At 43.0% G+C, this 14,818-nt stretch overlaps 1 protein-coding gene across 1 annotated transcript in view; it reads left to right on the top strand.

The window, feature by feature from the left end:
• Positions 1-13,483, top strand: part of LOC133109914 (E3 ubiquitin-protein ligase Itchy-like) — a 28,010-nt gene extending 14,527 nt beyond the window's left edge. Inside the window, exons 9-24 of the mRNA XM_061219659.1 lie at positions 966-1,061; positions 1,447-1,621; positions 1,936-2,005; positions 2,344-2,428; positions 2,887-3,015; positions 4,223-4,295; positions 4,658-4,729; positions 5,434-5,522; positions 6,329-6,488; positions 6,938-7,071; positions 7,224-7,364; positions 7,686-7,806; positions 8,374-8,478; positions 8,919-9,015; positions 9,351-9,423; positions 10,081-13,483. Of these exons, the coding sequence (XP_061075643.1) occupies positions 966-1,061; positions 1,447-1,621; positions 1,936-2,005; positions 2,344-2,428; positions 2,887-3,015; positions 4,223-4,295; positions 4,658-4,729; positions 5,434-5,522; positions 6,329-6,488; positions 6,938-7,071; positions 7,224-7,364; positions 7,686-7,806; positions 8,374-8,478; positions 8,919-9,015; positions 9,351-9,423; positions 10,081-10,180 (1,720 nt within the window). The 3' untranslated portion in view covers positions 10,181-13,483. The remainder of the gene's footprint in view (positions 1-965; positions 1,062-1,446; positions 1,622-1,935; positions 2,006-2,343; positions 2,429-2,886; positions 3,016-4,222; positions 4,296-4,657; positions 4,730-5,433; positions 5,523-6,328; positions 6,489-6,937; positions 7,072-7,223; positions 7,365-7,685; positions 7,807-8,373; positions 8,479-8,918; positions 9,016-9,350; positions 9,424-10,080) is intronic.
• Positions 13,484-14,818: the final 1,335 nt, after the last annotated feature.

Below are 14,818 nucleotides of genomic sequence, written 5' to 3'. Positions count from 1 at the left end.
TTTGAAACACAGAGGGTGAGTCAACTGAGCCTTTTTCAGTGATAGGAAGGGAAGTACAATGGTCTTGAAACAATGTTTTACCACAAAAATCTTTCCTATTGTACCTTTAAAACAGAAGTGTTAGAAGCATGTAAGAATCCTCCTCCCTCCCCGATGCACTGGGTGAGTGTAATCTCTGGCCAGTCAGTGACAGTAATAGACTATGGACTATCGGGCAGAAGAGCAAATGAGCAGTACTTCTGACTTTGAGGTCATAGGGCTGCAGGGTCTATGAATTCCATGGCAAAAACTATTTCCTTCGAGTTCATTTGAAGATTATCTGACAGTTTTGTGCAGTTTTAAGATATTGTTTAATTTAGCTTTTTGGGATGCTGCTGTACATGGTCAGTAAGGGGATGTGGTTACCGGAACAAAAATCTAGGAAGTGAATCCATACGTTTCCTCATTCTCAGTGGCCCATATCCGAAAAACAAGATTTTCTTGAACTCCGGATATTTAAAAGCCATTTTTCATTGTTGTTAATTCCAAGTCCTCAGTCTTTTGAAAAGCAGTTGTGTTTTTGAGAAGCATCATTCACTTGAAGGAGAGTGAGAAGCGAGTTCGATCCGGACCGGGTCAGTGTGTGAGACTGCAGAAGCCGATAGCGGTAGCAGTGGAAAGAACCCGTATGCAGCAGGAATATCAACAGAGCAGCAGCTTGACAGAGATCCTCCATTGTCCCAGAGTTGGGCAGCTGTTGGAGGACTCCTCCTGCCTTTTGCTGTCATTAAAGATAATTAAAATGTATTTATAATGATGCCCAATGGCATTCTTCTGTGGTGATTTTCTAAACGGGTGTGTAAAGGTAATGAAATTGTGTGGAGGCCTAAGGCTAAAGACAGGCGTAATGCTAGTGTCCAGGTGCGCGTTGCTTTTGGGGCCTGCTGTCGCTGATCTTCGTCTTTGTGTTTCCGCCCTGCTGGAAGATGGGAGCAGAGAGTAGATCAGAATGGCAGGACGTACTTCGTAGATCACATCGAAAAGAGGACGACGTGGGACAGGCCTGAGCCTCTGCCCCCAGGGTAATATATCCCCATACCGTGTCCACGGTAATACCTCTGTGTCCACGGTAATACCTCTGTGTCCACGGTAATACCTCTGTGTCCACGGTAATACCTCTGTGTCCACAGCTACACAATATAATGTAAATCCACATAGGTTCACACATTATGGTTAACACTTCTCTACCTACAAACTGCAGACTAGATGTTCTTACAGTGATATAAAGAAGAGATCCGTTTCTTTATGGAGAGATGGTGAGGTAGCGTCATGTCCATACGATGTCGTTTAGCAGCGTAATTGCCCAGGGAGTTCCCTGTAGAGAAGGACAGATACCCGGGGAACGGGGGAAAAGGTTGTTCTCGGCGTGGGGTGACCCGAGGCTGCTCTCGCCCTCCCTCTCTCCAGCTGGGAGCGGCGCGTGGATCCCATGGGCCGGATCTACTACGTGGACCACATCACCAGGACCACCACCTGGCAGCGGCCCACCGTGGAGTCTGTGCGCAACTACGAGGAGTGGCAGCTCCAGCGCAACCAGCTGCAGGGGGCCATGCAGCAGTTCAACCAGAGGTTCATATTCGGGGTAGGTGACCGCCCACCCGGCCGGCCGCGGTCCAATTGGGGTTGGGGCCGGGTCGCCGTTCATCCAGGGTCCCGTATTGGGGTTGGGTGACCGTTTGCCCAGCCGGTCACGGTCATATCGGGTTGGGACTGGGTCGGCGGTCATCCTGGTTGTGTTCTCCCAGATGCTCAGATTGGTATTGGGTGACCTTCCACGGACATGTTTATTAGAAATGACTTTACCTGTATCAGTCCTCCTACAGGGTTTCCCTGCATGCATTGCCTTTTCTCATGTTGATGTATATTTTTTTTCCGCCCCTGTTTATTTCACTCAAGCTCCAAGATCAAGTCCCCGCAACGCCAAATAAAGAGTTTGATCCGCTTGGACCTCTGCCGCACGGATGGGGTAAACCCTCACATTCCTTACACTTAACTGCATCATTAGTGGTTTCAGCTCCTGATTATTCAGCATTGCTTCACATTAAACATTAAAAGATTGAAACGTAAAACATTAAAATGACCATTGTAAAAACAAGCACGTAGTGAGTTTAATTTTATTTCTGAGTTGATACTACGGGGAAATTATAATTTATTGCTAATTAAATGCACAATAATTAAGTATACATTTTCAGTGGGATCAGTAATGGGGAGAGAGAACATTGAACGAGGCTTATAAAGGTTATTCTTGTCTTGATTTCATTAGTAAATGGAAATAATCATGTGTTCATGTTTGTTTGACCAAAGAGAAAAGGACGGACACCAACGGCCGGGTGTACTTTGTACATCATCCAACACGGGCCACACAGTGGGAGGACCCACGGACTCAAGGGTATGTCATCAAAAGGAGACAGGCCATCAGTAATATGTCATCAAAATCAGTCTGCCAATCAGGACTGTATGTCATCATAAGAAGACAGTGCATGCAAAAGGAGAATTGCTGTGCATGCTCTGTCCTGTGGTGTTGTTTCAGCCTAAACTCAGCTGTGGGCAGCATTAATCTTACATGGGTTCTTCAGCTGTAATGAAGCAGATTCCCTACCCTTAGGCCCAGAATTGGGGGTATCCCTGGGCATATGCTGCCTTTATCTCCAACCGAGCTATTAATTACTTTGATGTGATGAGCTCTTAATTGACATGCTTTTTCCAATTGCTAGCAGTTATCTTTTTACAGGTCCTTTGGGCAAGAATAATAAATGTGCTCACAATGCCATTTACGCTAATTAAAAGGTAGCGGTTAGCCGTTGTTGGCGATACCGGTGAATGAGAGAAATGTCCCCTGTCCCTCAGCCTCCTGAACGAGAAGCCGCTGCCCGAAGGGTGGGAAATGAGGTTCACGGTGGACGGGATCCCCTACTTCGTGGATCACAACAGGAGGACCACCACGTACATCGACCCGCGCACTGGCAAGTCCTCCCTGTGAGTCTCCCTGGCCGGCACCCTTTCGTGTTTTAGCAGCGCACGCTAACGGGCGCACATCTGAGTTTAGCATTCCGCTCACTCCTTTTGTTGAGTTGGCCTGTTGAATATTTAAGGGTGGTGCACTTTCACGGAGGGTCATATTTCATACGGGTCTCTCCTCTCTACATCCTGCTAAAATATGCAAATGTTTTAATCTGATGGCAAAGGTGCCCTCCACCAAGCTGTGTCTGGTACTACTGGAATATCCAGTTTTTTGTTGATTTCAGTCTGCCGCATTTGTCTTAGTTCAATGACTCAGCTCATATATGTTTGAAGGTGTCAAGCAAGCTAATATTTAACTCTGTTCTTGATTACTGGGGCACATGAGACCATTTGCAGAGAAGCATCTGCCACATTACATAGGGTCCCCTCCAAAAGTATTGGAACAGCAAGGGCAATTGTTTTTGCTGTACACTGAACACAATTGAGTTTGAGATCAAAAGGTGTACATGAGATGACAGCCCCCCAAAACAAAAAACAACTGAAAGAGGCTGCAGTAAAAGCCTGGAAACGCATCGCAAAAGAAGAATGAAACTGTTTGGTGATGTCAATGGGTTGCAGGCTTGGTGCAGTTGTTGCAAGCAAGGGATATGCTATCAAATATTAAGCGTTATTTACTTTCATTTACTTAAATACTCTCTGTTCCAATACTTTAGCTGGGTAGTCTGATACCAGCGGTGCTATGTTCTAAGTAGTTTAACAAATTTAGGTATATATACTAGGAAATCAAAGCTGAAATTCTGAACTCTTGTCTTGTGTTCTTTTTATCTCAACCCCAAACCTATTCAGTGTATAGCAAATACAAAGGAATTGGCCTTGCAGTTCCAATGCTTTTGGAGGGGACTGTAGATCCAGCTACTGGCTTTTCACCTTAAACCGGTGTAGCAAGCATTTTGAAAAAAGAATAAGTAGTTAAATTGATGATCATGTTAGGCCAGGAGCCAGTAAGCAGCTGTGTAAAGTATAAGGCAGATGAAAGGCTTTATGAGCTCGCATCTAAGTGACACCAGCCGAATGGTGTAGTCATATGAGTCATAACTGCTGTGTGACCTTTGTGGAGGAATGTTTGACAAGTTTCAGCGACTGCGTAAATGAGTTCAGGCTGAGGTTGGTGCTTCCGCCTTCATCCTCTGTGACTCACCACCTCATAACCTCTCCATCCCAGGGAAAATGGCCCCCAGATCACCTACGTACGAGACTTCAAGGCCAAGGTCCAGTACTTCAGATTCTGGTGTCAAGTAGGTGTCCTGTTCTGAAAGAGAGTCTTTATTTTCCTCCAGAGAAACTAATTACACAGCTGCCAGTGCACTCTGCTTGCCTGCATAACCTCCTCTGGAAGCTATCTCCTCCGTATGTCTTACAGGCCTCCATGCGAACACTATTCTCATGCATTGTCAGGGTAAAAACCCTTTTGTATTTAAAGAAGCAATCAATGTTCGATAGAGTGAATGTGTCATACTTTTGTATTTGTGCCTGTGACCATCACTGCTGTGCTCTGGTTGTGAGGTTAACTCACGCCACTGTGTAAAGAATGCTAACGGTTTAGCCTCTGTACCAGGAGTGAGCCCCTTCTGTTCTGTTCTCTCTCTCTTCCTCACAGCAACTGTCACTGCCCCAGCACATAAAGATCACTGTCTCCCGCAAAACCCTGTTCGAGGACTCCTTCCAGCAAGTGAGTAGCCGTATCGGGCAGTGAGCTGTGCTTTTTTCCCTTTCATTTTCGATTCGGCGATAGTTAATTCCCTGCTGAGCTGTGTTATGATTGAATACAGAGCACAACTTTGTTGAAGGCTTTCTATTAGTTTTGTACCCTGTTGACTCTCTCATACTTTTAGATTTTAAATAGCTTTGTTGGACTTCATAGTCCAAATCTCATCGAACGGAACAAGAGTAAAATCTTATAAGCAAGGAATTCTGTCCAATTTGAGAGAGTAAGGATCTTTTTTGGTTTTAGGCTTTCATCTTCATTTTGTAGAACAATAATTTGGCTTTCATAATCGGTGCTAAATGCCAAATTCAGAGTAAAAATATAGTTTTTACACTTTTGAATGCAAGATGTCAAAGTGAAAGGAACACATTAGTTGCGCATTGTTTGGTGGCTAGCTTGTCACCAGTCACTAACAACCACATCAGCTGCGTTTGTGGCTACATGTTAATGTATTTGCTTTCATGGTCTATATGTCTTAATGTCAAGAGTAAATGTTCAGAGTAAACATAGTTTTAAAGGGTTTATACATAAGATGACAAGTTACAGACACAGAGTTTTGTTAGCCCAGTGTCGGTAGTCTCTCAGCCTCACGGAATCTTTGAAGCCGTTCTTCTCAAAAGCAGGTAGTCGGTGACACTAATGGTTTGTATTCTCATTGGCTGCTTTAGATCATGAGCTTCAATCCACAAGACCTGCGACGGAGGCTTTGGATCATCTTTCCTGGGGAGGAGGGCCTGGACTACGGAGGAGTGGCAAGGCAAGTTCTCCTGTCCCGTTCTGTCCGGGGGGGTGAGACAAGGTTCAAATATAAATATTCTTCATAGAATCAGGGCAGAATCTTTGACGTTACCCTTAAGTTTATTCACTATTCAGCGTCCTCAAAACCGGCCCAAGGGTTGAGTTTTGACCCCAGAGATGTGATCGTCTCCATCAGATGATACGGACCGTTTCTGTGGACAGTGTAGCATTTGACATGTAAAGAAGGTCAGGGGTGCTATACAGACACCTGACCGGGGAGTCATGTGGCCTAAATAATACATTTCCTCTCCTTAAAGGCATACTATGCAGGATTTCTGAGCCTTACTGTGGTCCTCTGTTTACAATCAATGGGTCTTCTCCTCTGACCTCTGTTTTTCAATAGCTGGGAAGGTTGACTTTTTACCCCACAGGCTCTGTAGTCACACATACCCCTCTTCACACAGAAAATAACCATGCCAAGAACATATTTTAGAATAACACATGGAGATTAAAGAGCAGCAATTTGGCAAAGATGATTGCCAGTGCATCATAGATAAGCCTAAGCATGGTTATTTTATGATATTATCAAGGTAAACGTCATGCATGGTATGCCTTTTAAGTCCCCTCTCTACATGGCTAAATTTTGGGAATGCGGGATCGGGGAGTTAGATAGCAGGCAAGGTCAGCGCTAGGAAGTTTGTAGTTCCGTTTGCCTCTTCGGTTCTACGGGTGTGTCTTGAAGACAAAAGATGCGTATGTCCTGTGTTTAATTAAAGGCAGCGTTTTGGAGGTGATGGGTTTAACATGTGTGTGACATTTGTGCAGAGAGTGGTTCTTCCTGCTGTCCCACGAGGTGCTGAACCCCATGTACTGCCTGTTTGAGTATGCCGGGAAGGAAAACTACTGCCTGCAGATCAACCCCGCCTCCTACATCAACCCGGACCACCTCAAGTACTTCAAGTTCATTGGCCGCTTCATCGCTATGGTGAGCTTCGATCGGTTGCCAGAGAAACCCTAATGCTGTTTCATTGCGTTCCTGATGGAATTGGAAGCAGGAAGCCCACACTCGTTGAAAATCCTCAAAAATGTTAAAATTGTGTTGTTGAAAGCATATTTAATTTCCTTTGTTGGAGACCATCAATATAAGCTAATGTTTTTTAGTATACCATCAAAAAAAGTGTAATAGTTATTTTAGTGTGCATTTAGTTTTGCATACATTATATCCGATTCAGTGTTCATTTCAGGGTTGTTTAGGGCCTTTTTTATGTTGCTTGACTGATGATCTGTGACTCAGTGGACTGTAAAGTTTTTATGGGGTCTGGAAAACAGGGGAACGGGACCTTGAATTTATGGCCCTGCTAAGTGCGGGATCTCTGTGAAAAAGAGATGTGTTCATCAAAAAGTATTTCAGCATTGTTCTCCATTTGTTTCCAGGCATTGTTCCACGGGAAATTCATCGACACGGGGTTCTCGCTGCCGTTCTACAAGCGTATTCTCAACAAGCCTTTGTGCTTGAAAGATCTGGAATCCATTGATCCTGAATTCTACAATTCCCTTATCTGGATCAAGTGAGTTAGTTTGTCTTATGGCCAGTTGAAAACAATATGCAGGTGTGCATTTAGTCTAAAGCTTTTACTGGCAAATAATATTTCTGTAAATCCTCCTCATTCACATATGATGTTAAAAATGAAATGTTCCTGGTTTTCCTTGTTATATTCAGAGAGAACAACATTGAGGAATGCGGTCTGGAGATGTACTTCTCCGTGGATAAGGAAATCCTGGGAGAAGTCACGACCCACGAGCTGAAAGCAGACGGAAGCAATGTTGTGGTGACTGAAGAGAATAAGGAGGAGTACATCAGGTGGGCCTCTGACCTCCGCAGCACCGCTCTGTACCTCGGGGAAGGAAGGCAGACGCAGGGAACAGCTTGAAAGGATTGCACCGGAGTCTGGGGAGCGCTTCCTCCTCCCCTTTCACATTTGTTCTCAGCTCCGCACGGCTCCGCAGAAGGTTTCTTTTCTGACACGTAAATCTCGCCGGAAAAGAAAGAGGATTTCCGCCGTTGAGGAAGGAGAACATCTGACTTAGGTGGCGTTCTCATGGGCGGTTTGGGGTGGTGAGGTGAGGGGAATGTTTTCATCGCGTGTGACCCTCCGCTGCTCTCTGACTGCTCCTGCTGCAGGCTCGTCGCTGAGTGGCGGCTGTCCCGGGGCGTGGAGGAGCAGACCCAGGCCTTCTTCGAGGGCTTCAATGAAGTTCTCCCACAGCAGTACCTGCAGTACTTTGATGCCAAGGAGCTGGAGGTAGGTTTAGGTCCCTCACCAAAGGGCACCTGCAGAGGGAGATGCAGAGGATGGGAAATTAAGAGTATCTCTCTGTTGGTCAGCTGCCAAAAAGTGTCACTTGCTATGGAGAAACTCGGCAGATCCAGCTTTCCCATAGTGTACTGCTCTTTCGGTTTATAAAGAAAGGCCTCAGGCCTCTTCAATGCAAATCATTTTGTATTAATAATTGATTTTGGAAAAGGAGCCATATGAGAGAGGTTCTTCATTTGCTGCTCTCTCTATCTTTTCTAGTGACAGCTCCATTTTATTGCTTTACGTTTCCACACATTGTTCCGCATATTACGTCATATTTGCTTTGTGCTCATGCTCAGGAACTTCCAACTTCTTTTTTTATGTCAGTATTTGAATAGCCCTCCGAGTGGCATACTCGTGATCTAACACGTTAGAGGGTTAAAGGTTGAAATGGGTCGTGGCTGAGTTTGAGAGCCGCTGTTTCAGGGCTGTTGGCTGGATTCAGGGCAGGGCGTTTGAAGCCCATGCTAGCGTGGTAGCGATGGTGTATGACAGGGCTGAATCTGCCCTTAGGTGATGCTGTGCGGGATGCAGGAGATCGACCTGGCGGACTGGCAGAGGAGCACCATCTACCGCCACTATGCCCGCAGCAGCAAGCAGATCCTCTGGTTCTGGCAGGTAAAAAAAACACCACGCACGCCAGGCCCTCCCAGAGATTCATCCCGCCGAGGATTTCCACAGGGGCACCATACCCAGAAAAACATGTCTGAATGCCGCATCATGGGAAATAATGATCTCTGTTGCAGCTTGAAGTAGTGAATGAAACTGCTTTGCCAGAGCAGGCACTGAGAACATGTAATCCCCTTTATCAGTCATATGATCTGTGCATTTTACTACAGAAACACAAACACAAACCCTTCCTGACCTTGCATTCTGTCTCCCATCTTTGTGCTTAAAACAGAATATTATTTTACTGCAGCTATAGGACCGAATGACTGTTCAGCAGTGCAACCAAAGCATTTTCAGTTGAGGAGGAACTTGCACAATAATTAAATGTGCAGTTCTTTGTAATGCTGGCTTTCATACGTGCTAACGTGCTAGTGCTGTTGCCTCCGTAGTTCATAAAGGAAATGGACAACGAGAAGCGGATGAGACTGCTGCAGTTTGTCACGGGGACCTGCCGTCTGCCTGTAGGGGGCTTCGCCGATCTCATGGGTGAGTAAGAGCTGGGGGTAGTGGGACCGTCAGTTACCCAATTCACATGGCCGTGTCCCACCCTCTTTCTCCGACAAACCCCTTTATTACAATTAATAATACTTTGTCTTTGACCTTTTTTATGTTTTAGATGAAAAACATTACATTTGCACCTTACTAACTGGTTACCCAACCTGCTAAATAACCTGCTAACTAACATGCTAATTAACATGCTAACTAGCATGCTAACGGACTCACTCACATTAGCAGGCTGAAGATTCTCCACAAGGGGGAGATATTAGCAGCTGAGTGGTGTTTTGTGTCGCAGTGACCCTGTGTTTTTTATTTTCCTTCAGGGAGCAACGGTCCACAGAAGTTCTGCATCGAGAAAGTGGGAAAGGAGAACTGGCTGCCCAGGAGTCACACGTGGTAGGTGGAGGTTCAGCTGTACGAATGCTGTAAACACGTTCAGATTCATTTAAAAAGTCATTTCATTAAAAAACCCTCTGCAGTCCCTTTTTGAAGTTCAAGTGTCCTTTCATTTGCAAGATTAAGATTTGTTCTTATATGTCAAAGTCATCTAAACAATAGACATAGAGGACAATATTTTATCAATATTATAGATATTCACAAATCATTTTAATATATAGTAAATATGAATGTTAAAATTACATTTCTGTTTGATGTGAAGTACATTGTTATTTCTAAACATGAGTGCTTGGGGTCTTAGTGGTGTCTGATCTGTAGGGCTGTGTGTTTCAAATTGGTGTCTCATTAAAATATTGTCTCCAAATGACCCAATACCAAATTCAAAGGACAGTAAAATAACTGTTTTAGAATTTAGAACTTGACATCAGGTCTGAATAATATAGCCTTGATTTATCAGAATTTGTTAAATTCTTCATCATAAATTGTTAATCATTAAACAATACTTTGTTATGGCAACAGTGAACAAGTGCTGCTTATTACCTTGGCATTTACTGGAATAAAGGTTGCGTTGTGTATTTCAATGCTGTTCAATGCTGAGTGTGGTACAGTTGTGATTTCCATTTTGTCTTTGTGTAATATTTGTGTGTTCTCTCCCAGCTTTAACCGACTAGACCTGCCGCCCTACCGAAGCTACGAGCAGCTGAAAGAGAAGCTGATGTTTGCGATCGAAGAGACGGAAGGCTTTGGACAGGAGTAACGGGCGCAGCCGGGGCCCAGGCCCCCCTGTCCGCTTGGGGTCCCCCACCGCGGGCGTTTGTTCTGGGTCTGACCTTTCCCTGGCGGGAGGCGCGGAGGTCTCCGCGGGTTACCAGCAGACGGGCGCTGCCTGCAGCAGGGAGGGGAGAGACCGGTCTCCCCGGTGACCTGGCCCACGCGCTGACTCCGGGACCTGCTTTACGGACCCCCGTGGGGGCCGGGAGCGGGGGTGGCGGAGGGGCGCGGGGCCCCTGAACCCCCCCGGCCCGCTCTGCCCCTCCCCTGCTCTGACTCCTGCACCCAGTACGCAGTGGGGGGGGCTTCACCGTGAACCTGAATGTGAACTCCACGCCACGCACGGGGTTACCGTACGGTCACAGGAAACTGCACTATTCCCTCCACTTTCCCAGCCACCCGTCCATGCTCAAGACTGTTCAAATAATCAAAAGCTTTCTTTTTGACAAAGTATTAACGGGGATGAGATCTCGATGGCTTTGAGTAAACCTCGCATGTTTACTTTCGCTATTTCACGATGTTGCGAATGACTGTCAGGTCATTCGCAACATTGTGGTGTAATTTATCTATTTTAAATCGGTGCCTGAAATCTTTCATTTCTAATACAGATATGGACCATGTCCTGTTTAACACTTGAAAGGCCAAGAACCTGGCTAGAACCACCAAGCCTGACCCCACCGGGCTGTCCAGCATGACCTACAGACACCTCATTTCATGACTATTATGAGACCAATATGTTTCTAAAAAGCTATTTTCTTGAAATAAAGGACACGGCTGATATGATATTCTTATTTCTAAATGACAGAGGTTTTGTTGTATAGGCTAAGGCAATGTGCTGAAGTAAATGTGCAGGCATACAGGGAAAAGCGCTGAAATGTGCGAGTCAAGGCAAAACACAAAATGGAAAATGTATATATAAATAAATACTAAGTGCAATATTTTTTAAGTCATTTCTTCAGTCATTGCAAACTCCACACACTTCTCCCTTCCCCTGGTCTTGCAATTTGGAGAGCCTATTTTGTGAAGAAAATAGCACAAATTGTTTCTTTGCGGAGTAATTTTTATTTTTTTTATTTGAATCCTAAATATTTTTGTGGAGGGTATTGCATTTGGAGTCATTTTTGTTTTAAAGTCAAAATGCCCGATGTTGTCGGCTCTGGCCTTTCTAGTGTTATAACATTACAGTACAGCTTACGTTAATTTATTTTTTCTTAAATGTTCAAAAACACGTGGTTACATTTTGATAGTGTGATTTCAGTGTACCTGACTGATCCAAAAGTCTGACTGATTTGACCAAAGTTTGATTTAACAAAACCACAGAATTGCTACAGTTTAGCTACAGCTAAATATTTAAATGGAAAATCTTGATTTTTACTTGATTTTAATTTATCTCTTATTTCTGTCCTTTTCCATGGAAAAAAAGCACTTTACAAAATATCTCATGTTAAATTGAGGTTGCGGAGGCTCAAAAAAATAGTTTGGACAAAGACCGTTTTAACGACTAGTTGGAGACAAATCAATGTGACTTCATGTTTGTTGATATTCATGGTTTGTGCCCTTGTATACACTGAAAAATTCTCATCAGGGTTTGTGATCTGGGAAGGGGTTGAATGATCGGCGAGTAGCAGAAACCTGTTACTGAGTGCACCTGCATGTATTTATGAGAAATGAAGCTCAATGTACTGCCATTGCAATGAAATGCTTTTATTTAATAGAGCTAATTATTGGGGTCTTGTAACCCACCCTTTACAGGATATTTAGCCCCTGCGGGTAAAACTATCTGTGGGGGGGCTTCCTGAATCAAGTTGTGTCATGAATGAATCTTCTGAAATGGTATGTTATTAAAGAAAACTGCAAGACACTTTTATCAATATATTTTTAGAGCAAATGTTGTATAAATGGGTGTGGCAGCAATGTTCCTACTTGTAAAGGGCCTTGCTTCCTGTTGGTTGTTGTCCAGGAAAGTAGCTATGAGCTCAGAATAGTTCATTTGGGCCCTACAATCGTTTTCTCTCAGTGATGTTAGTTTTAACTGTTTAACTGTATTAAGAGAATAGCTTGGATGATGTAAGAGTAACTTATCTGTACGTTCCCAAATAGAACTGTCTGTCTGTGAGGTGAAGTAACACAGGGAGGTGATTTTAATTGTAACCTTTGACATGGAATTCATGGTAAAGATGTCACACTGGTCTGAATCCAATCAAATTGAGCTATTTTAGTCTTGCAGTACTGTGAAAAACTCTCTTTCTAGAGCCACAATGGTAGGCCATGCAGACTTGAACTGTCTTAGACGCCCCCCCCCCCCCCCCCAGAGCTTTTTCTTTTCTTTGTCCATTCTTTGGCATGTGTTCACAGGGGTTAGTCAATGGCTTTCCTTTTGGAAGCAGCAAAAGCTTAATATAGAACGTATGCACAGAATCAATTCTACAGGCTTATCTGAAGAGAAGGGATTGCCACTGTCTGTCCTGTCCCGCGTGTGCGCAAAGATGTTCCCCCCCTGCCTAAAAATTGATATGTATTTATCTGGCTATGTATACACTAATGGATTTGCACATTTTCTGTAGAATGGCATGAATGACCCCATTTTCTTTTGTTTTACTTAAAGCACTGGATGTGAAAATAGAAATGTTTGTCAAGTATCTAATCAAGAGTAATGCCCTTTGAGGCTCTTAAAAACTATTGCATTACTCACCATGCAAATGTGACACCAGCATTTGTCATTTCTAGGCACTGCGGCAAACCATTGTTTCTAAGACAAAGCCCACAAGCTGCAGTGCTTTCAGCTTAATTCAGTCTTGATTGCTTTTACATTAATTACACACTATCAGAGCACATAAAATGTAGTATCTATATTGAGACACACTTTGGCACACCAAGGAAAAGAACATTGTGTTTAAGAAGTAAGAACTGCATTATCTCTGTCCAACAATCATTGTTCAGAGCAGAACCTTTTTCTGCAGTCCTTGTCCAAATAAAAAAAGAGCCTTTATCCTAGGGCACAGAATGAAGTTGGAGGCAAAATTATGAATTTCCAGTGATATGGCATATATGGATATTTCCTATAAGACTCAGTAATAACACCCCCCTCTGTATATTAAATGAGTGCTGTAAATCATGTTAATAATGAATTCCTGTAATTCTTTTTGTAAAGTCTAACCTTTAAGTAAACAAGGGTAAATGGTTTAAATGCTATTTAATTTTTATTTCTTTCACTATTTTATCTGTACAGGAAGATAATTGGTGTAAAATGTTAATCTGTTTAGAAGTTTAAATAAAATACAAAGGTGAAGTTGTTCTCTTGTCTTTTCCAACAGATGACACTTGGCTGTTTTGTGGTCAGATTGTAAGCACACACTTAAGACCTTCAGCTGTTTCTGGTTATTTGCATTTGATAGCTGCCACGTTATTGTCAAACTAGACTTGTTTAGCTGAAGATCTCATATCCATTTGCTCGAAAGGTACATTTGGATCAGTTTGAAATGTTCGGCTAATTTTCTGAAGTTAAGTTGGTATTCTTTTATTTGAAACATTGTTGTTTCTGTTGAGGTGAGTCTAGGACACTAAGAAGCTAGTATTTGTTAACTGAATGAAGGATGGTGGGAAAGCATGGTCAACCTCTCGGAACATTCCAGGTACATGTTCGCACTCGGATAGTGGAATCATTATAGACCTTAAAAATCTTACTATGTTTTTAATTCTTCTGAGCCATTTCCAAAGCAACAAAGATATTTTTGTGCTGTACCCATGTTACCAGTGCTCTAATCAGCTTTCAAGTTTGCTTTATTATTTTATCTTGAACATTTTTTAACTAATATAACATTCTGAAATATAACATTATTTCTATCAAATATTTTGCCGTATATAATGTATGGGCCGCAGACAGTATTGTCGAGTTATTTAACTGCATGCAGTTAAACTATTTGTTTAATTACATTTTACATCAGTTTGGTGGTAGTTAAACTGCATTAAAATGTGTGTAGCGGTTGTAGTTGCTTTTTATTTTTTATTTTTTTCCAGGTATATATACAGGAACTACTTTTGGCCCTAAAGTATTTTTTTCTTCCTAGAAAAAATACTGCCTTCTCTCTCCTCTTTCCCTCTGCTCAGCGATAGTTGCCAATGGTTCACCCCACAGTGGTTTTCCCAATGTGCAAACAGCGGGCATCACTCACATGCACATCATGCCTGGGGAACACAATACTGATACTTTTTAAGTAGTTTGAACTGCATTTTTTTGAGTACATGTGTCACAAGCTATGTTTCTCTTTAAGGTAGGCTATAATTCGACCACTTTCAATTTTAAGTAATAGTTTAATGATTTTGTTTTGTGTGGCCATGCAGATGTGTCAAATTGTGTAGTCGACTGATGCCTGATAATACACAATGAAATGTTTGGAAGTCATTCCCAATTTCCCAAAATATATTAAAATACTCTTTTCCCACATTTCAATGTTTCCAACCTTCAAATATTTTCTTGTTATCTATTTTGGCCTATCTTGGAACATCATCACACAGATGTGTGAGGATTCAATCTGTTGTGATAGAAGCCAAATCAGGATAGCCTACTCCTGTCCCAAGCTTGCACGATGGGTATATGGGTAGAATTCACGCATAAATTATAGTG

The sequence above is a fragment of the Conger conger genome, chromosome 14 (assembly GCF_963514075.1).
Source record: "Conger conger chromosome 14, fConCon1.1, whole genome shotgun sequence".
NCBI classification, from domain to species: Eukaryota; Metazoa; Chordata; class Actinopteri; order Anguilliformes; family Congridae; genus Conger; species Conger conger.
The sequence above is the reverse complement of the archived record's forward strand: the minus strand, read 5'-3'. Positions and strand labels throughout refer to the sequence as shown.